The 20,231-nt window shown below is 37.6% G+C and overlaps 1 protein-coding gene across 2 annotated transcripts in view; it reads left to right on the top strand.

Annotated features, from left to right (window-relative positions):
* LOC150082765 (endonuclease/exonuclease/phosphatase family domain-containing protein 1-like) overlaps window positions 1–20,231 on the top strand; it is a 97,602-nt gene that overhangs the window by 55,339 nt on the left and 22,032 nt on the right. For both annotated transcript variants that reach the window (XM_090377586.1, XM_090377587.1), the window contains one exon: window positions 20,017–20,122. In XM_090377586.1, coding sequence (XP_090233712.1) covers window positions 20,017–20,122 — 106 coding nt within the window. The remainder of the gene's footprint in view (window positions 1–20,016; window positions 20,123–20,231) is intronic.

Raw genomic sequence — 20,231 nt, 5'->3', positions numbered from 1 at the left:
CAATACCTAGAGTTGGAGATTGGCCTAATAATAATTGTGCTATAATAACTTTCCAAGGTGCAGAATTGCTGACTCTAAGATCAGATGTATATACTTTTAACTTGTCCCAGTTAATAGTATTTTGTTTTACATGTATTACAGCCACTTCCCGACTAACATAATACTTAACTTACGGAAATTCAACTTTACATAGGTTTTTGCTGGCCAGTGCAAACTTTAAAAAATCGTAGAAATGTATTTTGCATCCCATAGGAATAAAATGAGGTATCTTGAAAATATCGTAATGTGAACCCAATAACACACTGTTTTTTTTTTTGGTAATTCATTCCAACACCTCGGAAGTTGAAATTTTAGCTATATAACTAAGCTATTTATCTCTCTAAAAGGTCATTTTTATAATGGAAATTGCACTACACTTTCATCATTATCATATGTTCTGTTTATAAGAATCAATTTTTGAACGCCTTTGTGATATTTTTCTAAAACATATTTCTGGAGGTCACTACCATAAAACAATAAAAACAATTTGCACTTTTTGGTTTATTTGGCTTTTCTGTTAGTGCAATCTATTATAAACGGGTAGTAAACTCGATATTATTGCATTTTCGATAATACTGATAACTGGAATTCTGTGGGTGTTTACGTTACAGTATTATGGTGAAATGAGTTCCCTTTCATTGAAATTTTCAATCATATAAAAAACAAATAAATTTTCAGAATCTTCTCTTCATTCCTATTTACTTATTACAATGGTGAAGGGAAAGGGACCAATGGAAAGTGCAAGTGCTGGCAGTGCTAGGAAACAAAACAAAATTGATTTAGAAATGAAGATGATTAATAAAGAAGTACAAAGCAGGACAAAGTTTGTCACCTATTGCACAGAATTAGGTCTCGTTTTAATAGTATTCAACTGTCAATTCAATAGTATTTAATAGTAACTGTCCCTTAAAATAGTATTCAACAGTGAATACTATTTTAAGGGACAGTGCACGTATAAAAGAACATGTTAAAGGAACAATGCATTTAAGATCAACAGTGATCACAAAACGGCATTTAGGTGCTATATAAAAGATAGAAAAGCTATTAATAATATGGATAGAAAATCAGATGCAGAAGCAAGTGCCCCTGAGTCCAATGGCCATTCAAGCAAAAGCAAGGAGTATTTATGAAGATGTTAAGGATAAGTGCAGTGAACCCCAAGCCAAGTTCGTGGCAAGCAACGAATGGTTCAACGAGTAGGTTCAAGCATCGTGCTGGTTTCCTAAACATTAAAGTATGTGGTGAAGTCACCAGTGCTGATTCTGCAGCTTCAGAGAAATTTTGTGATGTAGTGGGAAAAAACCCTTCTAAATCTCAACAGCCCTCAACTTCTGCAGTAGCATGCTTATCAGCTGGAGAGTTAATTCGGGCAACGATGATCGAAGGGTGAAGCTTGCTGATGTTATGCCTGTCTCCTTTCTCTTTTTGTAATTTTTCCTGTGCATGTGATAAAAAAATTAAATAAATAATTCTATTTACGTGTTAATCAAACATTTCTTTTTTGCTTCAATCACATTTGCGAGTGCTGCATAAGCATTTAGGGAAATTCCGACTTATGTAGAGTTTCGCGGACCGCAACCCTTACATAAGTCGGGGAGTGGCTGTATATGCAACACCTTTAGCCAGTTTTATGTTTCATACTTATATGAAAAATCAATTAAAAACAAGTGTGTCTGTACATGCACACATATGTGTTTATAAATGCATGTTCAAAAATAAATAAAAAATCAGTAAAATAACTTATAGAATATTTGCAAAATCCCCCTTTTTTTATTATTTTTTTTTTATCGTACGATCTGAGCAATACACGAAGGAACCAGTTTTTTTCCTGCTTGCTTCGTGTATCTTGGCCATGAGATCCAACTGGATAGTGTGGCACCACCATGATATCCAGGCCCGAGGCGGGAATCGAACCCGCGACCTTTGGGTTGCCAGGCAGGCACTTTACCCACCCTGGCTAGCCCGGTCGCCACAAAATCCCCTGAGATCCCCTCCATGGAACCACTGGTTCTGCAGAACAAATGTGAAAATCCACTGACATTCTCTCTGAAAATATATTCTTGGAATTCTGTAAATACGATCTATTGTATTGGAAAAATAAGATGTAAGGTACTGTGATCAGAGAGCATTCCTGTCTGACACCTTACTCCCAACAGTTTGGTTTTGCTCAAGAATTTGATGGTGTTATTCTTTTCAAATCAATTTGTCTTTACTTGTGGGTATCCCACACTCCTGTATATCCATACGTATTTCAGTAATTTTCAAGTTTCTGTCATTATCTATGTATAAAGAAGCCCTTGTATCTAATGTGATTGGGACTGGTAATTGGTCAGTTAAAGCAAGGAATCATAAAACAAAGTATAAATATGTACTTCGTGAATTATATTTTCACTTAAAACGTGCATGTACATTTATTTACATAAAATCGGCAATTTTTATCTGTTTAGATGATGTAATGTAACATTTTGTAGTATAGTCCCTCCATTTTTTTTTTTTTTATAAATATCATCACGAACTATTGAATTACGCTATTGTTCAATATAATGTAAAGCTGTACCTATGGCATTTTGGCAGCTGCATGAGATGAACATCGTGGCGAGATCCAATATCCCTTACATTTCGAGGGTACAGCTCTAAAACGGTGTTCGCAGGCCTGCCGTTAGTTAGTACGCTGGACCGAACCTATTGGTAACTCTCTAGGAGGCTTCCTGATCAGCTAGTGTATAATCTTGGTACCTCTACTCTGCCAGATATTGACTGGAGGGAGTCCGAGTAGTGTGTATGTGGGGAACATTGTTGAGGCCACGTTATGTCAAGGATCTGAGTATATTCTTACCATGTGTATGCCATATCCAAAAATTTCATTACTTCATACAGCATGTCCCACCCACTTTTTCTTACTATTGAATATATCATGAATTGTCAAACTGATAGAGCAAGCTTATCTGCGAAAAGATCTAAACCTCCCAAGCACTTCCTAATTCATTTCACAAATATATGTGGTCTCAATTCTAATCTCAACAATGCCCATTTCCACTTGCAGTCTGCCAAACCCCATGTACTTTTTCTGACAGAATCTCAGTTATTGGTTGATTCAACTACTGCTCATCTCAGATTCCCAATTATTCGCTGTATGATTCCTTTTGCCTCAAAGGTGGTACTTGTGCATATGTCCGTTCTGATATTCCCTGTCAGAGACTTGGCAATTTGGAATCACCTCTCTTTGATATTCTCTGGCTTAAAATCTCTCTACCTCATTGTTCAAATTCATCTGTTGTCTCTACCATTCTCCCAACTCCACTAATCACTTGGAGCTCTTTGACTTCGTCTCTTTGCAACTTGACCTTCTCCAGTCCAACTTTCCTAACAGTGAGGTAATTTTCCTTGGTGATTTTAATGTTCACAACTCCAGCTGGCTTCCATTTTTCTATTCACACTGACCCAGCTGATCGAGATGCTGAGGCTTTTGCAATTACTAATGACCTTGCACAGATTGTTCATTTAACTACAAGACTACGGACAATCCTAATCATACAGCCAACACGCTTGATATTTTTCTCACAAACAACCCTTCTAAGTACATGGATGAAGTGAGAGGTCCTTTAGGCACTTCAGATCACAACTTTGATGATTGTCTCTTCTCCAATGGAGCCTTTATCTCATGGCTGTTCCCAACCTCGTGTTGTTTGGCATTACAAGAATGCAAAATGGGATGACCTGCAAGATTTCTTTTCTTCTTTTCCTTGGTCAGATTACTGTTTCAAAACTTCTAATGTCAACGTTTGCTCAGATCGTGTCCGTGAAATTATTCTTGCAGGAATGGAATCCTTTATCCCACACTCCACTTTAAAATCTCTTCCTTTATCTAAACCTTGGTTTTCCAATAAATGTGCTAAGGCTGAGAAGAATGTTGCATATCATAATTGGCTTATTTCTAATTCTTCAATTTCATTTTCTGCCTACACCAAAGCTTGCCACAATTGTAAAGCAGTTATTAATCAGTCCAAACTAGAGTTTGAACAGGTTAAGAGTAGAAAACTTGCTTCTTGCCCTAATGGTAGCCGAGCATTCTGGTCTCTCTTGCCAAAGCTATTGGCTGCAACTTTTGCCCATCTCTGCTCCCACCTCTGTCCAAACCAGATGGTTCTGTTGTCATTTCAGCCAAGGATAAAGCTGACCTGCTAGCATCCCATTTTTCTTCCAACTCCTGTATTAATGATCTTGGTAAAACACCTCCCACCATTCCCAACATGCTCCATTCAATACCTCCTGTGGCCTTCCGTCAAAAGGATGTCAGAAGGATTTTGACGAATCTTGATGCTAAGAAAGCCCCAGGTCTTGATGGTATTTCTCCACTTGTACTCAAAACCTGTGCTCCTAAACTTACTCCTGTTCTTTGCCGCTTTTTTCCACTTTCTTATTCCAAAGATGTTTTTCCTTCTGCTTGGAAATTTGCTCATATCCAGCCAGTTTCTAAAAAGGGTGACAAATCTCCCCCATCCAATTATCGTCCCATTGCAATTGCTTCTAAAGTAATGGAGAAATCAGTTTTTTTTTCTAAAGTAATGGAGACATCAGTTTTTTTTTCTAAAGTAATGGAGAAATTTCTCTTTCTAAAGTAATGGAGAAATCAGTTAATCACCAACTCTTAAACTACCTAGAAACCTTCCATCTGATCAACGATCGCCAGTATGGATTCCATCAGTGTTGATCCACTGGTGATATTCTGGCTTATGTTACCCATTTATGGACTAATTCAATGGAAAGGTTCGGTGAAATACAAGTAATTGCTCTGACATCTCAAAGGGTTTCGATCGTGTTTGGCATAAAGGTCTTCTAAACAAGCTTCCATCTTATGTTTTGCCAACTGTTTTTAGTAATTGGTTATCCAGTTTTCTCTCTGATCGCTCACTGAGGGTGATGGTAGATGGCTCTCTGTCTTCTAACTTCTCCACTAATGCCGGTTTCCCCCCAAGATTCAGTTCTTTCCCCCACTCTTTTCCTCTTGTATATTAATGACCTTCTTCTATTGACTGGAAATCCTATCTATAGTTTTGCCGATGATAGCACCTTGAATTCTACTTTCCATTTTGAGAAACCTTGCCCTGCTCAATCAGCTTCCAACTTCTCGAAAATCTGCTACCATTTCCTTAAATGCCAATCTTCAGGTAATTCTCCAGTGGGGCAAAGACAACTTAGTTGATTTCAACCCTTCTAAAACTCAGTCTTGTCTTGTATCTCGCAAAAAAGGGATTCTTCTGCTCCTATGCTTGCGCCTCCGTAGCCAGGTGGGAAGGAGCAGCAGTGCGTAGCACACGCTTCTTGATTTAGACCGGGGTTCGAGCCCATCACCACCAAATACGGAGGATGCAGAAAGGTCAGGGAATGACCACCGCATATCCCCGGAGCAATATGGCCTTAGTTGCTAATGCTCCTAAAAACCAAATAACAAACAAATAACAACAAACAGCTCCTATGCTTATCTTTAGTGACACTCCGATTTCTAGGCAAAATGATATATCTCTTTTGGGGATTACCCTGACTTCTAATCTCTCTTGGCACAAGCACATTACAAATATTGCTTACTCTGCATCTAAAAAACTTGGTTTTCTCTTTCACTCTTGGCGTTACTTTTCTTCCAAACAGCTGCTCACTGTGTATAAATCGCAAATCCGCCCTGCCATGGAATATTGTTCCCACATCTGGGGTGTTGCCCCCAAAACGTCTCTCAGGCTTCTTGATTCCATTCAGAAGAGGGCAGTTAGGTTAATTAATGATTCATCTCTAACAGAGTCTCTCCGCTCGCTGTCTCATAGACGTACTGTTTCCTGCTGCATGCCTCTTCTACAGATAGGCGCCTCCGTAGCCAGGTGGGAAGGAGCAGCAGTGCGTAGCACACGCTTCTTGATTAGACCAGGGTTCGAGCCCGTCACCACCAAATACGGAGAATGCGGAAGGTCAGGGAATGACCATCGCATATTCCGGAGCAGTATGGCCTTAGTTGCTAATGCTCCTAAAAACCAAATAACAAACAAACAAACAAACAAACAAACAACAATCTTCTACAGATACTTCCATGGGCACTGTTCTGCTGAATTGGCTTCTATAATTCCTGCTCTCTCTTTCAAAACAATCCGAATATGTGCTGCCACCAGCCAACATCCATTTACTGTCCAACTTCAAACTCACAGAACCAACTTTTCATCTTCCTCGTTTATTCATTCAACTGCTGTTTTCTGGAACAACCTTCCTTCATACGTATTTCCTGAAAATTACAGTCTACAGAAGTTCAAGTCCAATGTCAACAAATCTTCTTTCGTCTTCTCAACCTCCAACCCAAGCACGGTACTAAGTACTGTAGTTTCTAATACCTCTCGTGTTTGGGGTTTACATTAAAAAATAAATAAATATGAGAAATTTTTGGCTCTAGATTTGATTCAGTCTCTTCTTCATATTTATATCCATCTGTTTCTGTCATAGTGTGTATAATAACTGCATTCTCCATAATTTCATTGTCCACAAATCAGTGATGATTTTTTGGAAAACATGGGTGAATCTGCTGTTGTACATCTTCATGCTTTGTAAATCTTCAGAATTTTTCAATATGTTCAAAATCAGTTAATAAACTATGTTTCTCATTACATTCTTGTGGTTCAAGGCTTTCATTAGCATTATCAATATTAAGCCAAAGTTTTCTCCAAGATTTACTAAATGTTGAACTTGGAATTTCGTTCAATGATAGTGTTATATTGTAGACAACTTTGGCAAAGGTAAAGAAAGGTTCTATGTGTAGAAAGAAATTATATGTAAACTACTGAAACTCAATTGGCAAACTGCTTTCTGTTAAGTCCGATTGATCTGAATCATTACTAAACCTAAGATGTTATAGTCTTTTACACCCATGCACAAATCAGCTTATCGTCTATTAATCACATCATTCAAAAATAAGATGTGACATACTGGGATCAGAGAGGATTCCTGTCTGACACCTTTATTCCCAAGAATTTGGTTTGGCTGAAGAATTTGATAGTGTTATTCTTTTCAAATTAGTCTGTATTAATTTGTGGATATCCTACTACTCCCATAAATTCATACATATTTGAGTAATTTTCAAGTTACTGTCATTATCTCTGTTCAACAGAAGCCCTTGTATCACTCATTCACATGTTCTTATTCACTGCTATGGTAAACAGTGTTAATTTTATGCAAGCCATTTGTGAATTGTGTATATTACCGAAATAAACATGTTTGGTTTGGCATTGGGGCTTTTCTTCATTTTTTTAATTGGTCCTTTGAACATTCCTGTCCAGCAGTTAGTTAAATACTGCTTCCCTTCCCACCACAAAATATTCATTTCAACAGTGAGATATGGTAGGAGTACTAAGTCCCCCTCCCCCTTCCCTGGCTTTGTATAAAAGTTGGGAACTGAAATTCACTTAACATTATCAGTTATATAACTGATTCACAGTTCCCAACTTTTATACAAGAGCAAAAGGGAGGGGAATTAGTATTCTCCCATACTTCATTGTTAAAATGAAATTATATATCTTATAAGTACTGAATAGTACATCAGTTTACAAATGTTAAAATGCTAGGTGGGGAATGGTGATTGCAGTTACCCCCCCTCCCACAAGACACCATTCTGCGATAACACCCACAAGATGTTATCGCTGAATGGAATCTCATGGAAGTGTCTGAAGAGAAAATCTGTTCTGAATTAAAACCCCAAGGAGTGATAACTGCAAAACAAATATTCATGCATAGGGATGGGAATCTTGTTCCTACCAGAAATATCCTGACATTTAATTCCACAACATCTCCTAATGAGATCTATTAAAAACCAAATCAATGAATCAAGCCTAATGAGATCAAAGCTGGCTATATTTAATTGTCCAGTGTGTCCATATGTCCCAAATCCTTTAAGATGCTTTTAAGTGCCAGAAATATGGACACTCACAAATGGCCTGTCATGGAGCCCCTTGTATGTGCTTGACGTGCTGAAAAGGACCACAAAACTACTCGAGTTCAGCCACAAAATCCACTTGTATTAACTACCCTGCCTACTCACAAGCACGCCAGAGATGGAAAGAAGAAAACAAAATTCAATGACTTACGGCAGTGCTGAACATTATATCAGGAGACAAGATAAGCAATTAAACTCTTAAATATAAACAAATCTACTTATGTTCAGAAAGTAGCAGGGAGATGTTCCATTGGAACCCAAACAGAAATGACTATCCCATCAAAACAGCCATTCACTCTCATCGTGTGCTACCTGTTAAGCTTGCAAGAACCCACACAGAAAAATCAGTCCGCTGCCACTCCCATATGTACCTCCTAATACTTCACCAGTAACAAAATAAATTGCTGGAGAAATGAATAAGAGGCATGAGTGCCTCCGTAGCCAGGTGGCCAGGAGCAGCAGTGCGTAGCACACGCTTCTTAATTAAACCGGGGTTCGAGCCCGTGACCACCAAATACGGAGGATGCTGAAAGGTCAGGGAATGACCACCGCATATCCCCGGAGCAAAATGGCCTTAGTTGCTAATGCTCCTAAGAACCAAAATATAACAAAATATACACCCTAGTTCCCAAAAAAAATGGATGTCGAGGAGGAGGTACCAGATGAGTCAGTCTTGAAACTCTTTGCAGAGGGAGAAATGGACACAGGACAACGACCATACTTCCCCAAAAAGAGAGAAATCCAAGACAGAAAAGTAAGCCGTCGGCACTTTGGAATCTGCCTGATGGACCTGCCAAACCAAAAAATGGCTGAATTCTTACAGTGGAATTGTCATGGATTCCGATGAAATACTGATGACTCCTCAAAAGCATGAGAGGAGGAAACATATTCAAAGGCAAATGAAAACCCTTTTTTTTTTTTTTTCATAATACTACCATTGTACTGGGGATAGACCTGCCCATGGTGGAGTTGTTATCCTTCTTGGGGAGGATAGCAACTCCCCCAACATGTTAAAGGATCTAAGAAATGATAATCTAAGGATTCTCATTCTTATAGTGGGCCTTCACCATAGAAAAGTTAAACAGCTCTTACCAATGCAATAACTGCTGGATCTCATCCATTATGAAATGATAAAACATCTGTCAGCAAAATCCATGAATCAACTACAGCCACTCCCAAATCGGTTGTGTTCTGCAGAACTCTACGTAAGTCCGAATTTCCCTAAATGCTTATGCAGCACTCGCAAATTTGATTGAAGCAAAAAAATGTTCGCCAGACATATAAATAGAATTATTTATTCAATTTTTTTATCTCATGCACAGGAAAAATTAAAAAAAGAGAGAGAAGACAGGCATAACATCGACAAATTTTACCTTTCGAGCATTGTTGCCAGAATTAGCTCTCCAGCTGATAAGCACGCCGCTGCGGAAGTTGAGGGCTGTGGAGATTTAGAAGGGGTTTCTTCCAACACATCACAAAGTTTCTCTGCAGCTGCAGAATCAGCACTGGTGACTTCATCGCATGCTTAAATGGCCATTGGACTCAGGAGCACACTTGCTTCTGAATCTGATTTTCTATCCATATTATTAATAGCTTTTCCATCTTCAATATAGCACATGAATGATGCTTTGTGATCACTGTTGATCTTAAATGCGTTGATCCTTTAACATGTTCTTTTATACGTGCACTGTCCCTTAAAATAGTATTCACTGTTGAAGCAGCGAGACCTAATTCCGATGCAATAGATGACAAACTTTGTCCTGCTTCATACTTCTTAATTAATCATCTTCATTTCTAAATGAATTTTGTTTCGTTTCCTGCACTTTCCATTGGTCCCTTTCCTTTTACCATTGTAATAAGTAAATAGTAATGAAGAGAAGATTCTGAGAATTTATTTGTTTTTTATATGATTGAAGATTTCAGTGAAGGGGAACTCATTTCACCATATTGCCATAACTTAAAAACCCACAGAATTCCAGTTATCGGGATTATTGCAAATGCAATAAGATCGAGTTTACTACCCATTTATAATAGATTTCACTAACAGAAAACCCAATAAACCAGAAAGTGCAAATTGTTTTATGGTGGTGGTAGTACCCTCTAGAAATGTGTTTTAGAAAAATATCACAAAGGCATTCAAAATTGATTCTTATAATGGAACATATGATAATGATTAAAGTGTAGTGCAATTTTCATTATAAAAATTACCTTTTAGAGAGAGAGATAGCTTGGGTTATATAGCGAAATTTCAACTTCCGAGGTCTTGGAACGAATTACCAAAAAAAAAAAAAAAAGTGTTATTGGGTTCACATTTTGATATTTTCATGATAGTTCCATTTATTCATATGGGATGCAAAATACGTTTCCACGATTCTTTTAAGTTTGCAATGGCCAGAAAAAACTTATGTAAAGTTGAATTTCCGTAAGTCGAGTATTACGTAAGCCGAGGAGTGGCTGTACTCTTTCTGTACAATAGAATCTTTCTAGAATAGCAATTTCTGGATTCCTAGCATAAGGGAATCGTACTTGTCTTTCCTAAGCCAGGAAAATATTCAAAAGTCCAAACAAACTACCATCCTATCACTCTGACTAGCTGTCTGTGCAAAATCCTGGAGAGAATGGTCAACACCCACCTTATATGGTATTTGGAGGCAAATAGCTTCCTCTCCAGAGTGCAGTGTAGCTTCCAAAAGAACATTTAATTAGGTTGGAAACTTCTTTCCGAGATACCTTCTTAAAACGAGAATATCTGGTGTCTGTGTTCTTCATTATGGAAAAAGCATATGACACAACTTGGAGATCTGAAATTTTAAAAGACCTTTATAGTATCAGCCTTAGGGGGTCATCTTCCAACTTTTATTAGAATTTTTTTATTCTGCTGTTCCTTCCAAGTTTTTAAGATCTGCCTTCTGGCCTTTTTGCCAAGAGGAGTGTGTACTCCAAGGATCAGTTTTAAGTATTACACTTTTGCCATCAAAGTGAATTCTATCACAGAACAACTTCCTCCAACTGTAAACTGTGCACTATGTGTTGACAATTTTAGCATATTCTCTCAGTCCTGCAACATGCAGTTTATCACCCTGAACTCATGGGCAGTGAATAATGGCTATAATGTCTCTCTCTCTCTCTGTAAAAGACTGTGTGCATACATTTTTGCTGCAAGTGCAACCTTGGCCCTGAACCTGAACCGAGACTAGGACAAAATGCTATTCCAGTAGTACCTGTGACTAGAATTTTTTGGGACATATAAAAATAGAAAGTTGACCTTTCCACAACAGGCTTTATCCATCAACTATGTGCAAAATGCATAAGAGGCTTAAATACCTATGTGCAATTTCATCCAGTTCTTGGGGTGCTGACCATTGCACCTCTACCATGCATGCCTGTGATCTAAGTTAGATTACAGGTCCCAGGTATACACATTTGCTAGAATCATCATATTCCAATGGCTGGATCCCATCAGATAATTCCTGTTGCTACTGGAGCATTTCAAACGTCCCCTTTCGAGAGCCTCTATGTCAAAGCTAACAAACCATCATCTCTTCATAGGAAACAGTTCTCTACAGAATGCTTTCAAACTGAAATCCCTGCAAGACTACCTCACGTGGACATTTATTTTTGAGCCATGATTGATGGAAAATCTTTATTACACCCATCAGACTGCCAACTGTCCCTTTGTTATTCACATCCAAGAGCTGCTCACAGAGCTTAACATCATGGTAGACAATGTTGGCCTATCACCAAGGCAACTGCTTCCACCTTGGCATGCTCAAACACTATCGTGCAACTTCTTTGTTAGCAAATAGAGAGACCACCACCCCAAATTATGTCTACCAACAACTCTATGCTGCCCACTCTGAGCTGAATACTCTGATTTCTTGCCTGCCTTCACTGATGGCTTGAGGTCAGAATCTTCTGTGGGGGTATACTGCCATCTTCCCAAATAACACTACAGTAAACCCCCCGCTATTTGTGGGGGTTACGTTCCTGAGAAATGTCGTGAATACCGAAAACGCGAATACTGAGTTATGGCTCCCACAGTAATAAAGGGGTTCCGTTCCAAAGTATGAAATATATAAGAAAAACTAGTCTAAAATTTTGTCTATGTATGTATGTATTATATGTACCTTCATAATATGACTATGTACATAGACAGTGAAATGCAAGCATATGGCATCGAAATGAAAATAAGAAATAATTTAATATTAAATGTAATATTTATTAGAAATTTCAAACAAATCTTTCAAACCAGCGCCTTTGCTTGCTAGCAAAAAAAAACATCCTGCCAGTGCTATCACCAGTTTCGCTAAAGTGTTGATAAAGGAGTTTTGCCTTTTCGCGAATGATGAGTGAACTTAACAGAATTTTATTTTGAGGTCGGTCTTCTATCCACAGATTTAAAGCTTTTCCATTTTTTCTAATTTAACATCACGAGTTAGAGCAAATTTTTGAAACAATTAGCGCGTTTTCACGGACACTACGGCAGATTTTTTCTTCCGATTTCTTGATTGATCGTACTGTTGACTCATTGATTTTATAATGTTTTGCCACTGAGGAGACACTTTCACCATTAGAAATTTTGTCTAATAACTCAATTTTATTCGCTAATGTCATCACCTTCTTTGATATTTTCACATTTCTCTTTTTATTCGTAGCCATATTTTTGTAGGGGTTAGAAAGAACTTGTCCACAATAAAGTCACTTTCTTCCGTTAACACACTCGAAAAAGTTTGTTTTACACTGCAAAACGGTAGATTTATCATTTTTGTAAGCATATCAATTTATAAATTGATAAATTTATTCAATTTATAAACATATAAATTAAAAGCAAACGACGAAACCTTCCATGACAAACGCATAACACATACCGAACAAGGATTAGCGAGAAACATCCATGCTTGCGATTTTGTCACCCTTCTCCCCCCCCACCCCCTGAGCACTGTTTTGACCGGGAAAGATAATTTTAGCCACGCCCATGTTTTTTATGGCGGAAAATATTCACGGCGCTTTAAAATTCACATTTTTTTAGGTTTCATTTTATATTAAATCGGCGATCGCGAATACGCGAATACAGATACCGCGAATAGCGGGGGTTTAATGTATATCCTAGAAGATCCCTGACAAATGCAGCATATACTCAGCAGAGTTGTATGCTAAGAATTAGCCTTGGACCAAATCAAAACTCACAATTACCAACTCTTTAAGTATACTACAGGCTTTATTCTGGATGAGACAATCCTCATCCATTCCTGACCCAGGTCCAGTAGATGTTACATTTTCTTTCCAAGTGTTCTTTGATGTCTGTTTCTGCTGGGTTGCAAGCCACATTGGGTTCAGAGATAAAAATGAACTGGTGAATGCTTCAGCCAGATCACCACAACTCCAGAACAGTCCTAGCCTGTTCATCCCCTATACAGACCACAGGTGGGTAATACACTCAGAATTGCTTTCCCACTGGCAACAATTTTGGCATGGGCAGGTGGCAAACAAGCTCTATCAGATTAAAGCCTGGCAGTCTAGTTTGTGCAGGAACTGCACAGAGGAAGTTGTTCTTGCTCACTTCTGCATAGGACAGTCATCTTACCCATTCATTTCTGCTGAGAGCAGATGACTGTCCTACGTGCGAGCAATGTGACACCTTTTGAACCATAAGACATATTTTATGAGCATCCACTTTGTAAGCACAAACATCTTTTATATTTCACTGCTCTTAGCCATCTGACTGAGCCTTATACACTCAGTCAGGTTTTATCTGACAATGTCAATGTATCAGCCATTTTTAGTTATTTAAAATCTTTAAATCTTTTCTCACACATTTAAAATTTGCCATTTAAGTGAGTGTGGTGAATACAACACACATTAATATATGTACAATACAGAGGGCTGTTCAGTAAAGAATGATCATAATTTTTTTTTTTCACAACATACTGTTTATTAATCATCCATATTTTTATAGTCCTTCTTAAAGTAGTCCCCATTTGATGAAATGCACTTGCTCCAATGTTTCTGCCATTCTTCAAAAACGTGGAAGCCATTTTTTGACATGCTTTTGTGAATCACCTCCAAGGTATTTATGACTTCTTTTTACGACTGGAAACATTTTCCTCGCAGCTCCTTCTTTAACTTTAGAAATAATAAAAAAAATCACAGGGTGCAATGCCAGACTGTAAGGCAGAAAAGGAACACATTTGACATTAATGCTGGCTAGATACTTGATGACAGTATGGGCAGTGTCTTGCATTGCTGTGATGCAGCATCCACTCACCTGTGTGCAGTTGTGGTCATTTGCAACAAATGTGAATACAGTTCTGTAGTGAGTTCCTTTAACAGTCGTATGATGTGGGACAACAAGCTGGTAAACCGTTTCTTGAATGCAAAAAAAAAAAAAAAAAAAAAAAAGAGGCCCATAACTATTCCTGCAGAAGCCACACGTTTTGCTTTTTTTTTTGGTGTTAGTGATGGTATAGGCTTCCAAGAAGAGCTTTGTTGCTTTTTCTCTGGATCAAAATGATGATGTCACGTGTCATCCACCATTATCACCTTGTGCAGAACATTACCATCTTCAGTAACCATCTATTGCAGCTCCTGACAAACCTCCATACGAACTTGCCATTGCTCGAGTGTGGGTATTAGCATTTAACATTTGTAGAGGCATATGATACAAGAAAGCAAGCTTATACAGCATCAGCCAAAAAAACCTTCCCATTTCACTCATCCATTTGCTCCAAATGTTTGTCTAGTTCTGCCTTGAATTTATTTAAGCTGTCAACTTCTACACCGACAGATGGAAGTTTGTTCCAGAAATCAACCACCTGCTGCCTAAAGGCAAATTTCCATACATCTGTTTTACATCTGTCTTTCCTCAATTTGAATTTAGATTCAAATCACCTCGCAGGTGCCTAGTCTCCAGACACTGTAATTTGCAAAACTTAAGCCTTTCTTCATAAGAGCAACCTTTTGTTCCATTCACTAATCTTGTTGCCCTTCTCTGTACTCGTTCCAGCAACTCTAAATCCTTCCTAAAATGTGATCTCCAGACCTGTATACAGTACTCAAGGTGTGGCCATTGCCTTATACAAGGGAATAATCACATCCTTTTCCCTGCTAGAAAAATTCCTGTATGTCATTGACAAGACATTATGAGCTACTCTTGCAGACCGTCTGTACTGCTCAGAAAACTTCATATCTGATTACACAATTACCCTCAGGTCCTTTTCGTTCTCTACTACTGCCAGTGTAGTACCACACAGTTGATACATTACTCTGGGGTTACTGTTACCCATATGCAGTACTTTACATTTGTGAATGTTAAACTTCAGTTGCCACCTTTAAGCCCATCTGCTCAAATTTTCTAGATCCTGTTGCAGTAGTGTACTGTCATTAACAACCCTGCCAACCTTCGTGTCGTGTGCAAACTTAAACATTAAGCCTGATATTCCATCATCAATATCATTAATAAATACAGAAAACAAAAATAGACCCAATATTGAACCTGGGGGAATCCACTAATAACATTACTCCACGAAGAGCAGTGACCATTGATTACCACTCTGTCTTCTCCCACTCAACCATCCCTTTATCCATAGCAGCAAGTTGCCTCCAATGCCACACTGCTCCAATTTGTGCATCAGTCTTCCATGTGCAACAAAATCAAAAGCCTTCCGAAGATCCAAGTATATGATATCAAAATTATTCTTCGCATCCAGTTCCTTTGTGACCACATCATAGTATCCAATCAAATTGGTCAGACAAGACTTGCCCTTAACAAACCCATGCTGTGCCTGAACTATAACTGAAGTCTTGTCTAGATGATCCTGCAGTGCTCCTTTAACCAGTGCCTCCATTAATTTCCCCGGAACAGAAGTTAAACTAATAGGCCTGTAATTACTTGTCACCCTTTGATCCTCCTTTATGAATTGGAGTCACATTTGCACATCTCTGGTCCATGGGTACTTCCCTCAAGTCCAAGGAAGCTCTCATAATTATGGCTAAGGGTTTTCTTACTTCCTTTAATGTAGTTTTGGAATCCAGCGTGCACAAACACGTGTCGTAGTCAAATGGTCATAGATTACTACGCTTCCTACTGATGTTCTCAACATCTCTGCCAGTTGCCTTACTGTTATATGAGCCGACCGGGCTAGCCGGGTGGGTAAAGTGCCTGCCTGGCAACCCAGAGGTCGCAGGTTCGAATCCCGCCTCGGGCTTGGATCAAAGTACTGCAAAAACCTTGGGAGGTGCATTATGGCCACAGAAGCCAATGCGGCAACAACTACCAAAAAAAAAAAAAAAAAAAAACCTGTTATATGACAGTCTTCTCTCACAATTACAGAAGTAGTGTTTATATTTTTTGTGATGGCAGCAGTGGTTGGAGCTTCAGGACTGCTGATTTTTGTAATTGAATCATGTCCTTTAAACATTTTAAACTACCTGCTGACTGTGCTATATGGAAGTATATATTCACCATAAGCCTCTTTTGACACTTCATATGCATCAGCTGATGTTTTCTTGAGATGGAAAAAAAATTTGAGAACAGCATACTGTTCCTCACATGTCACATTCATTGTTATGTAGGCTAATCTGAACAGGCATAAACTTTACCAACTGCCAAGGTCACACCATGCATATTAGTCAACCGTGCAGTTGCTCATTAGTGTAGCATAGTTTGGGCTTAAATTCTGCAGATCATCTAGCAGCAGCAAGTAGTATGGTTGGTTGTGAAAAATTATGATTATTCTTTATTGAACAGCCCATATATATAAAAGTTGTATTAATATTAAATTAAGTATGCATAAATGGATGTGAAAGTTACACAAGGTGCCAGTAACTATAAGTGTGAGGAAAGTAGAAAAAGAAGAGTAGTACTTTCACTAATCTACTACTCTTCTTTTTCTGCTTTCCACACCCTTATAGTTACTGGCAACTTGTGTAACTTTCACATCCATTTATGCATATTTAATTTAATACAACTTATATATGCTCTTGCATCCTTTAATGCTGCTTTGTGCTTTTAGGTGCATCTGTCATACCTAATTTATTAATCTTGCATTCACTGAAACCATTTCATCAACTGTATACCTCTTTTCTACGTAACTCTTTAAATATTACCTTCAAAGAGTTACATTGAATACCCATATATATATATATATATATATATATAAAATACATTAAGTAGATGTTTATGCATGGAAATGAACTAATTAAAATACGGTGTACCCTGGGAGCGATATATGTTGTGAACGAAGGTGGGAAGAAAGGAACCAGAAAAATAATTGTAACGATAGAAAAGTAAACAAAATGAATATTTTTGAAGAGACGACCTAGGTGGAGATAGCATTGCAGAGTCTGGAGATAGCATCAACTACTGCAACCACTGCTAAAAAACATACATAACAGCAAAATCATAGGCAACAACCTACCTGTATTAAAATTTTTGCAGAAGAATAATAATATTAACAATATACAAACCTTTGATTTCCACAGCCTATTTACAAGTATTAATCAAACCAAACTAAAATCTGTACTCAAAGATATTTATGCTAAATATAAAGATTATATATCCTGCAATACCTATTACTGGAACAACATACTGAACTTGTGTATCTCCAACAATTTTATATATGACGGTAATACAGTGTATCAACAAACCAATGGAACACCTATGGGCAGCCCAGCCTCATGCATAATAGCCAACCTATATCTATATTGGTCAGAGACCTCATAGTGATCAACTGCCCGAATTTCATCAAGGATTATGGACACTTGTACCCCAACGAACTCGTACTGGAAAAAACAAACACCTTTGATACTGCAGCCCATTTCTTGGATCTAGACATTAAGTTAAAGAACAACGTAGCCTCCATCAACCTGTCCAACAAACGTGAAGCTTTCAACTTTAGCATAGTCAACCTTACACAATGGAATTCAAATATTTCCAAAAAAGTACATGCCAATGTTATTCTAGCACAATGCATCAGAATAGCAACCATATGCAGCAATAATGAAACAGCCATTGATAACATCAGGATATTATACAAGAAACTCAAAAACAACCTTTTCCCTATAGCATATCTGCGCCATCATATCAGTAAAGCCCTTAACATATTAAGGCACAAGAATCTAAAAGATATTAATATAAATAGCATTATCGACATATAATTAATCCCATACACATCAAGTATATATATACTGTAAATACAATACACTAGGCCTCTGTGGTGTCTTACAGTCTGGAAAACTTGTACCCACCAATTGGCCCATTACAGTGTATTTATCTTGTAATTATGTTCATACTTAACTTTATTTAAATTTTATATTTAATTACATTATGCCACTTGGTACACAACTGACCTTAAATACATGATGCACTACTCCCAGACATTCGTTCAGGGTCCTAACTATAGGAACGGGTTTGCAACCCCGAACCACCCTAGCCCAACTACATATTTCTACCATAATCATCTTTCCACTTTACTAGCCTCTACATCTTATGCCCTGTGAGCCATTAGTTTACCGAACGCGAAATCAGGGCTCTATTTTTCTAACTTTACCCAACCTATTTTTCGCCTTAACAAAGTTTAGCTGCCTTCTATCGCTACTTTGTCAGCTATTATATTTCTTAACTATCCCGGGCAGTTTGAGCATCATGTACTTAACCTAGCGTAGCTTCACCGTCCACATTATTTCAAAAAACACACACCAAAATTTGTCTAACACTAGGCGCCGCTAGCGTACCCATGCATAAATACACTGGTAACCCACTGACACAGTCTTTTCTGTCAGTCCGGCATGTAGTGGTAAGTTCTTGTCATTCGGATTTTCCTTGCCTTTGTCTTTGCCTTTTCTACTTTCATAGCATTCCACTTACTTCTGTAAGGTCATCCATGTTCTGTATGCTATAACTTATTAACACATTATGTAATTGCAATCTTGATATATTGTTATTCAAATTTTATTCAAAATTTTAAAATTGATATTACCACGTGGACTTTCGCACATGTACTTTGACATACAGAGCATGTCGGAAACAGAAGTAAGAGCATTGTTGTCTTTTTCATGATTTTGGTGGATGACCTCTGATGATGACACAAAAATTATGAAAGACTCTGCAATGCTATCTCCACCCAGGTCGTCTCTTCAAAAATATTCATGTGGTTTACTTTTCTATCGTTACAATTATTTTTCCGGTTCCTTTCTTCCAACCTTCGTTCACAACATATATCGCTCCCAGGGTACACCGTATTTTCATTAGTTCATTTCCATGCATAAACATCTACTTAATGTATTTTATACTAGTAATATTTTATATATACATTATGGCTGTAGGGTACTTTTGCGATAGCAGTGTCCCTGATTCATAATTCACGTTATTATAATTCAGTCTTATCTAATCTTATTTAATCTAATTCTTAATTTTCTTCCCCCTATAGCATATAACTTCTCTATTGTATTATTCTTGATGATTATATATATATATATGTAGTAAACTCCTGTTATAGCACTTTTGAAGGGATTGGGCCCACAGAGTGCTACAAGTTCTCTCCTTCTCCCTTTTTGGAAGCTATTTTTCATCAATATTTTGGTGGATAACATTCACTAAATATAAGTTAAAATCCTGCCCACTTAATTAATGTACTGCACTTGCTTTTTTGCAACCTTCAAGTCACTCTTAAGAAAATGCTTTACCACAGGCAGACATAAACTGATTGAAAAAAATATTAATATCAAAACAGTAATGCGAAATGAATCTGAATTTCTCTGGAGCTGAAACTGATTGGTCCTGAAAAATTATTATTTTAATAACCAAAATAGTAATGGGAAATGAATTGCAGCTTCTCTGGCTTATCAACCATCACTTTTCAGGCTCAGCTCTTATGATACTTGTGAATTCTGTGCATTTATAAATAGATTGGGTAATAGCATTGTTTAGAAAAATATCCATTCTATGTTAACTTTGTATGATATTGGCTGTTTCTTTACTGCTCTGCTAGTACTGTTTCATTACTCTTCTTTTGTAGGTAGGCCAGATAGACTTCTTTGTGGTTGTTGTTAACATTCACAGTGATGGTTCAGTTGCAACTCTTCTTCCCCTTCTTGTAGATGCCTTAAAAGAAAGAATTCCAGGTATATGTTTTTAACTATACTATCACATCATTATAATTATTGCAATTTATTATAGAGAAAACTACAGAATTTGTTATTTTATGAAAATTTACTTGTAATGTGCATGTCT

Source organism: Mastigoproctus giganteus, chromosome 7 (genome assembly GCF_048544385.1).
Source record: "Mastigoproctus giganteus isolate SK-2022 chromosome 7, ASM4854438v1, whole genome shotgun sequence".
Classification (NCBI taxonomy): Eukaryota; Metazoa; Arthropoda; class Arachnida; order Uropygi; family Thelyphonidae; genus Mastigoproctus; species Mastigoproctus giganteus.
This window is presented reverse-complemented; position numbering and strand designations above follow the sequence as displayed.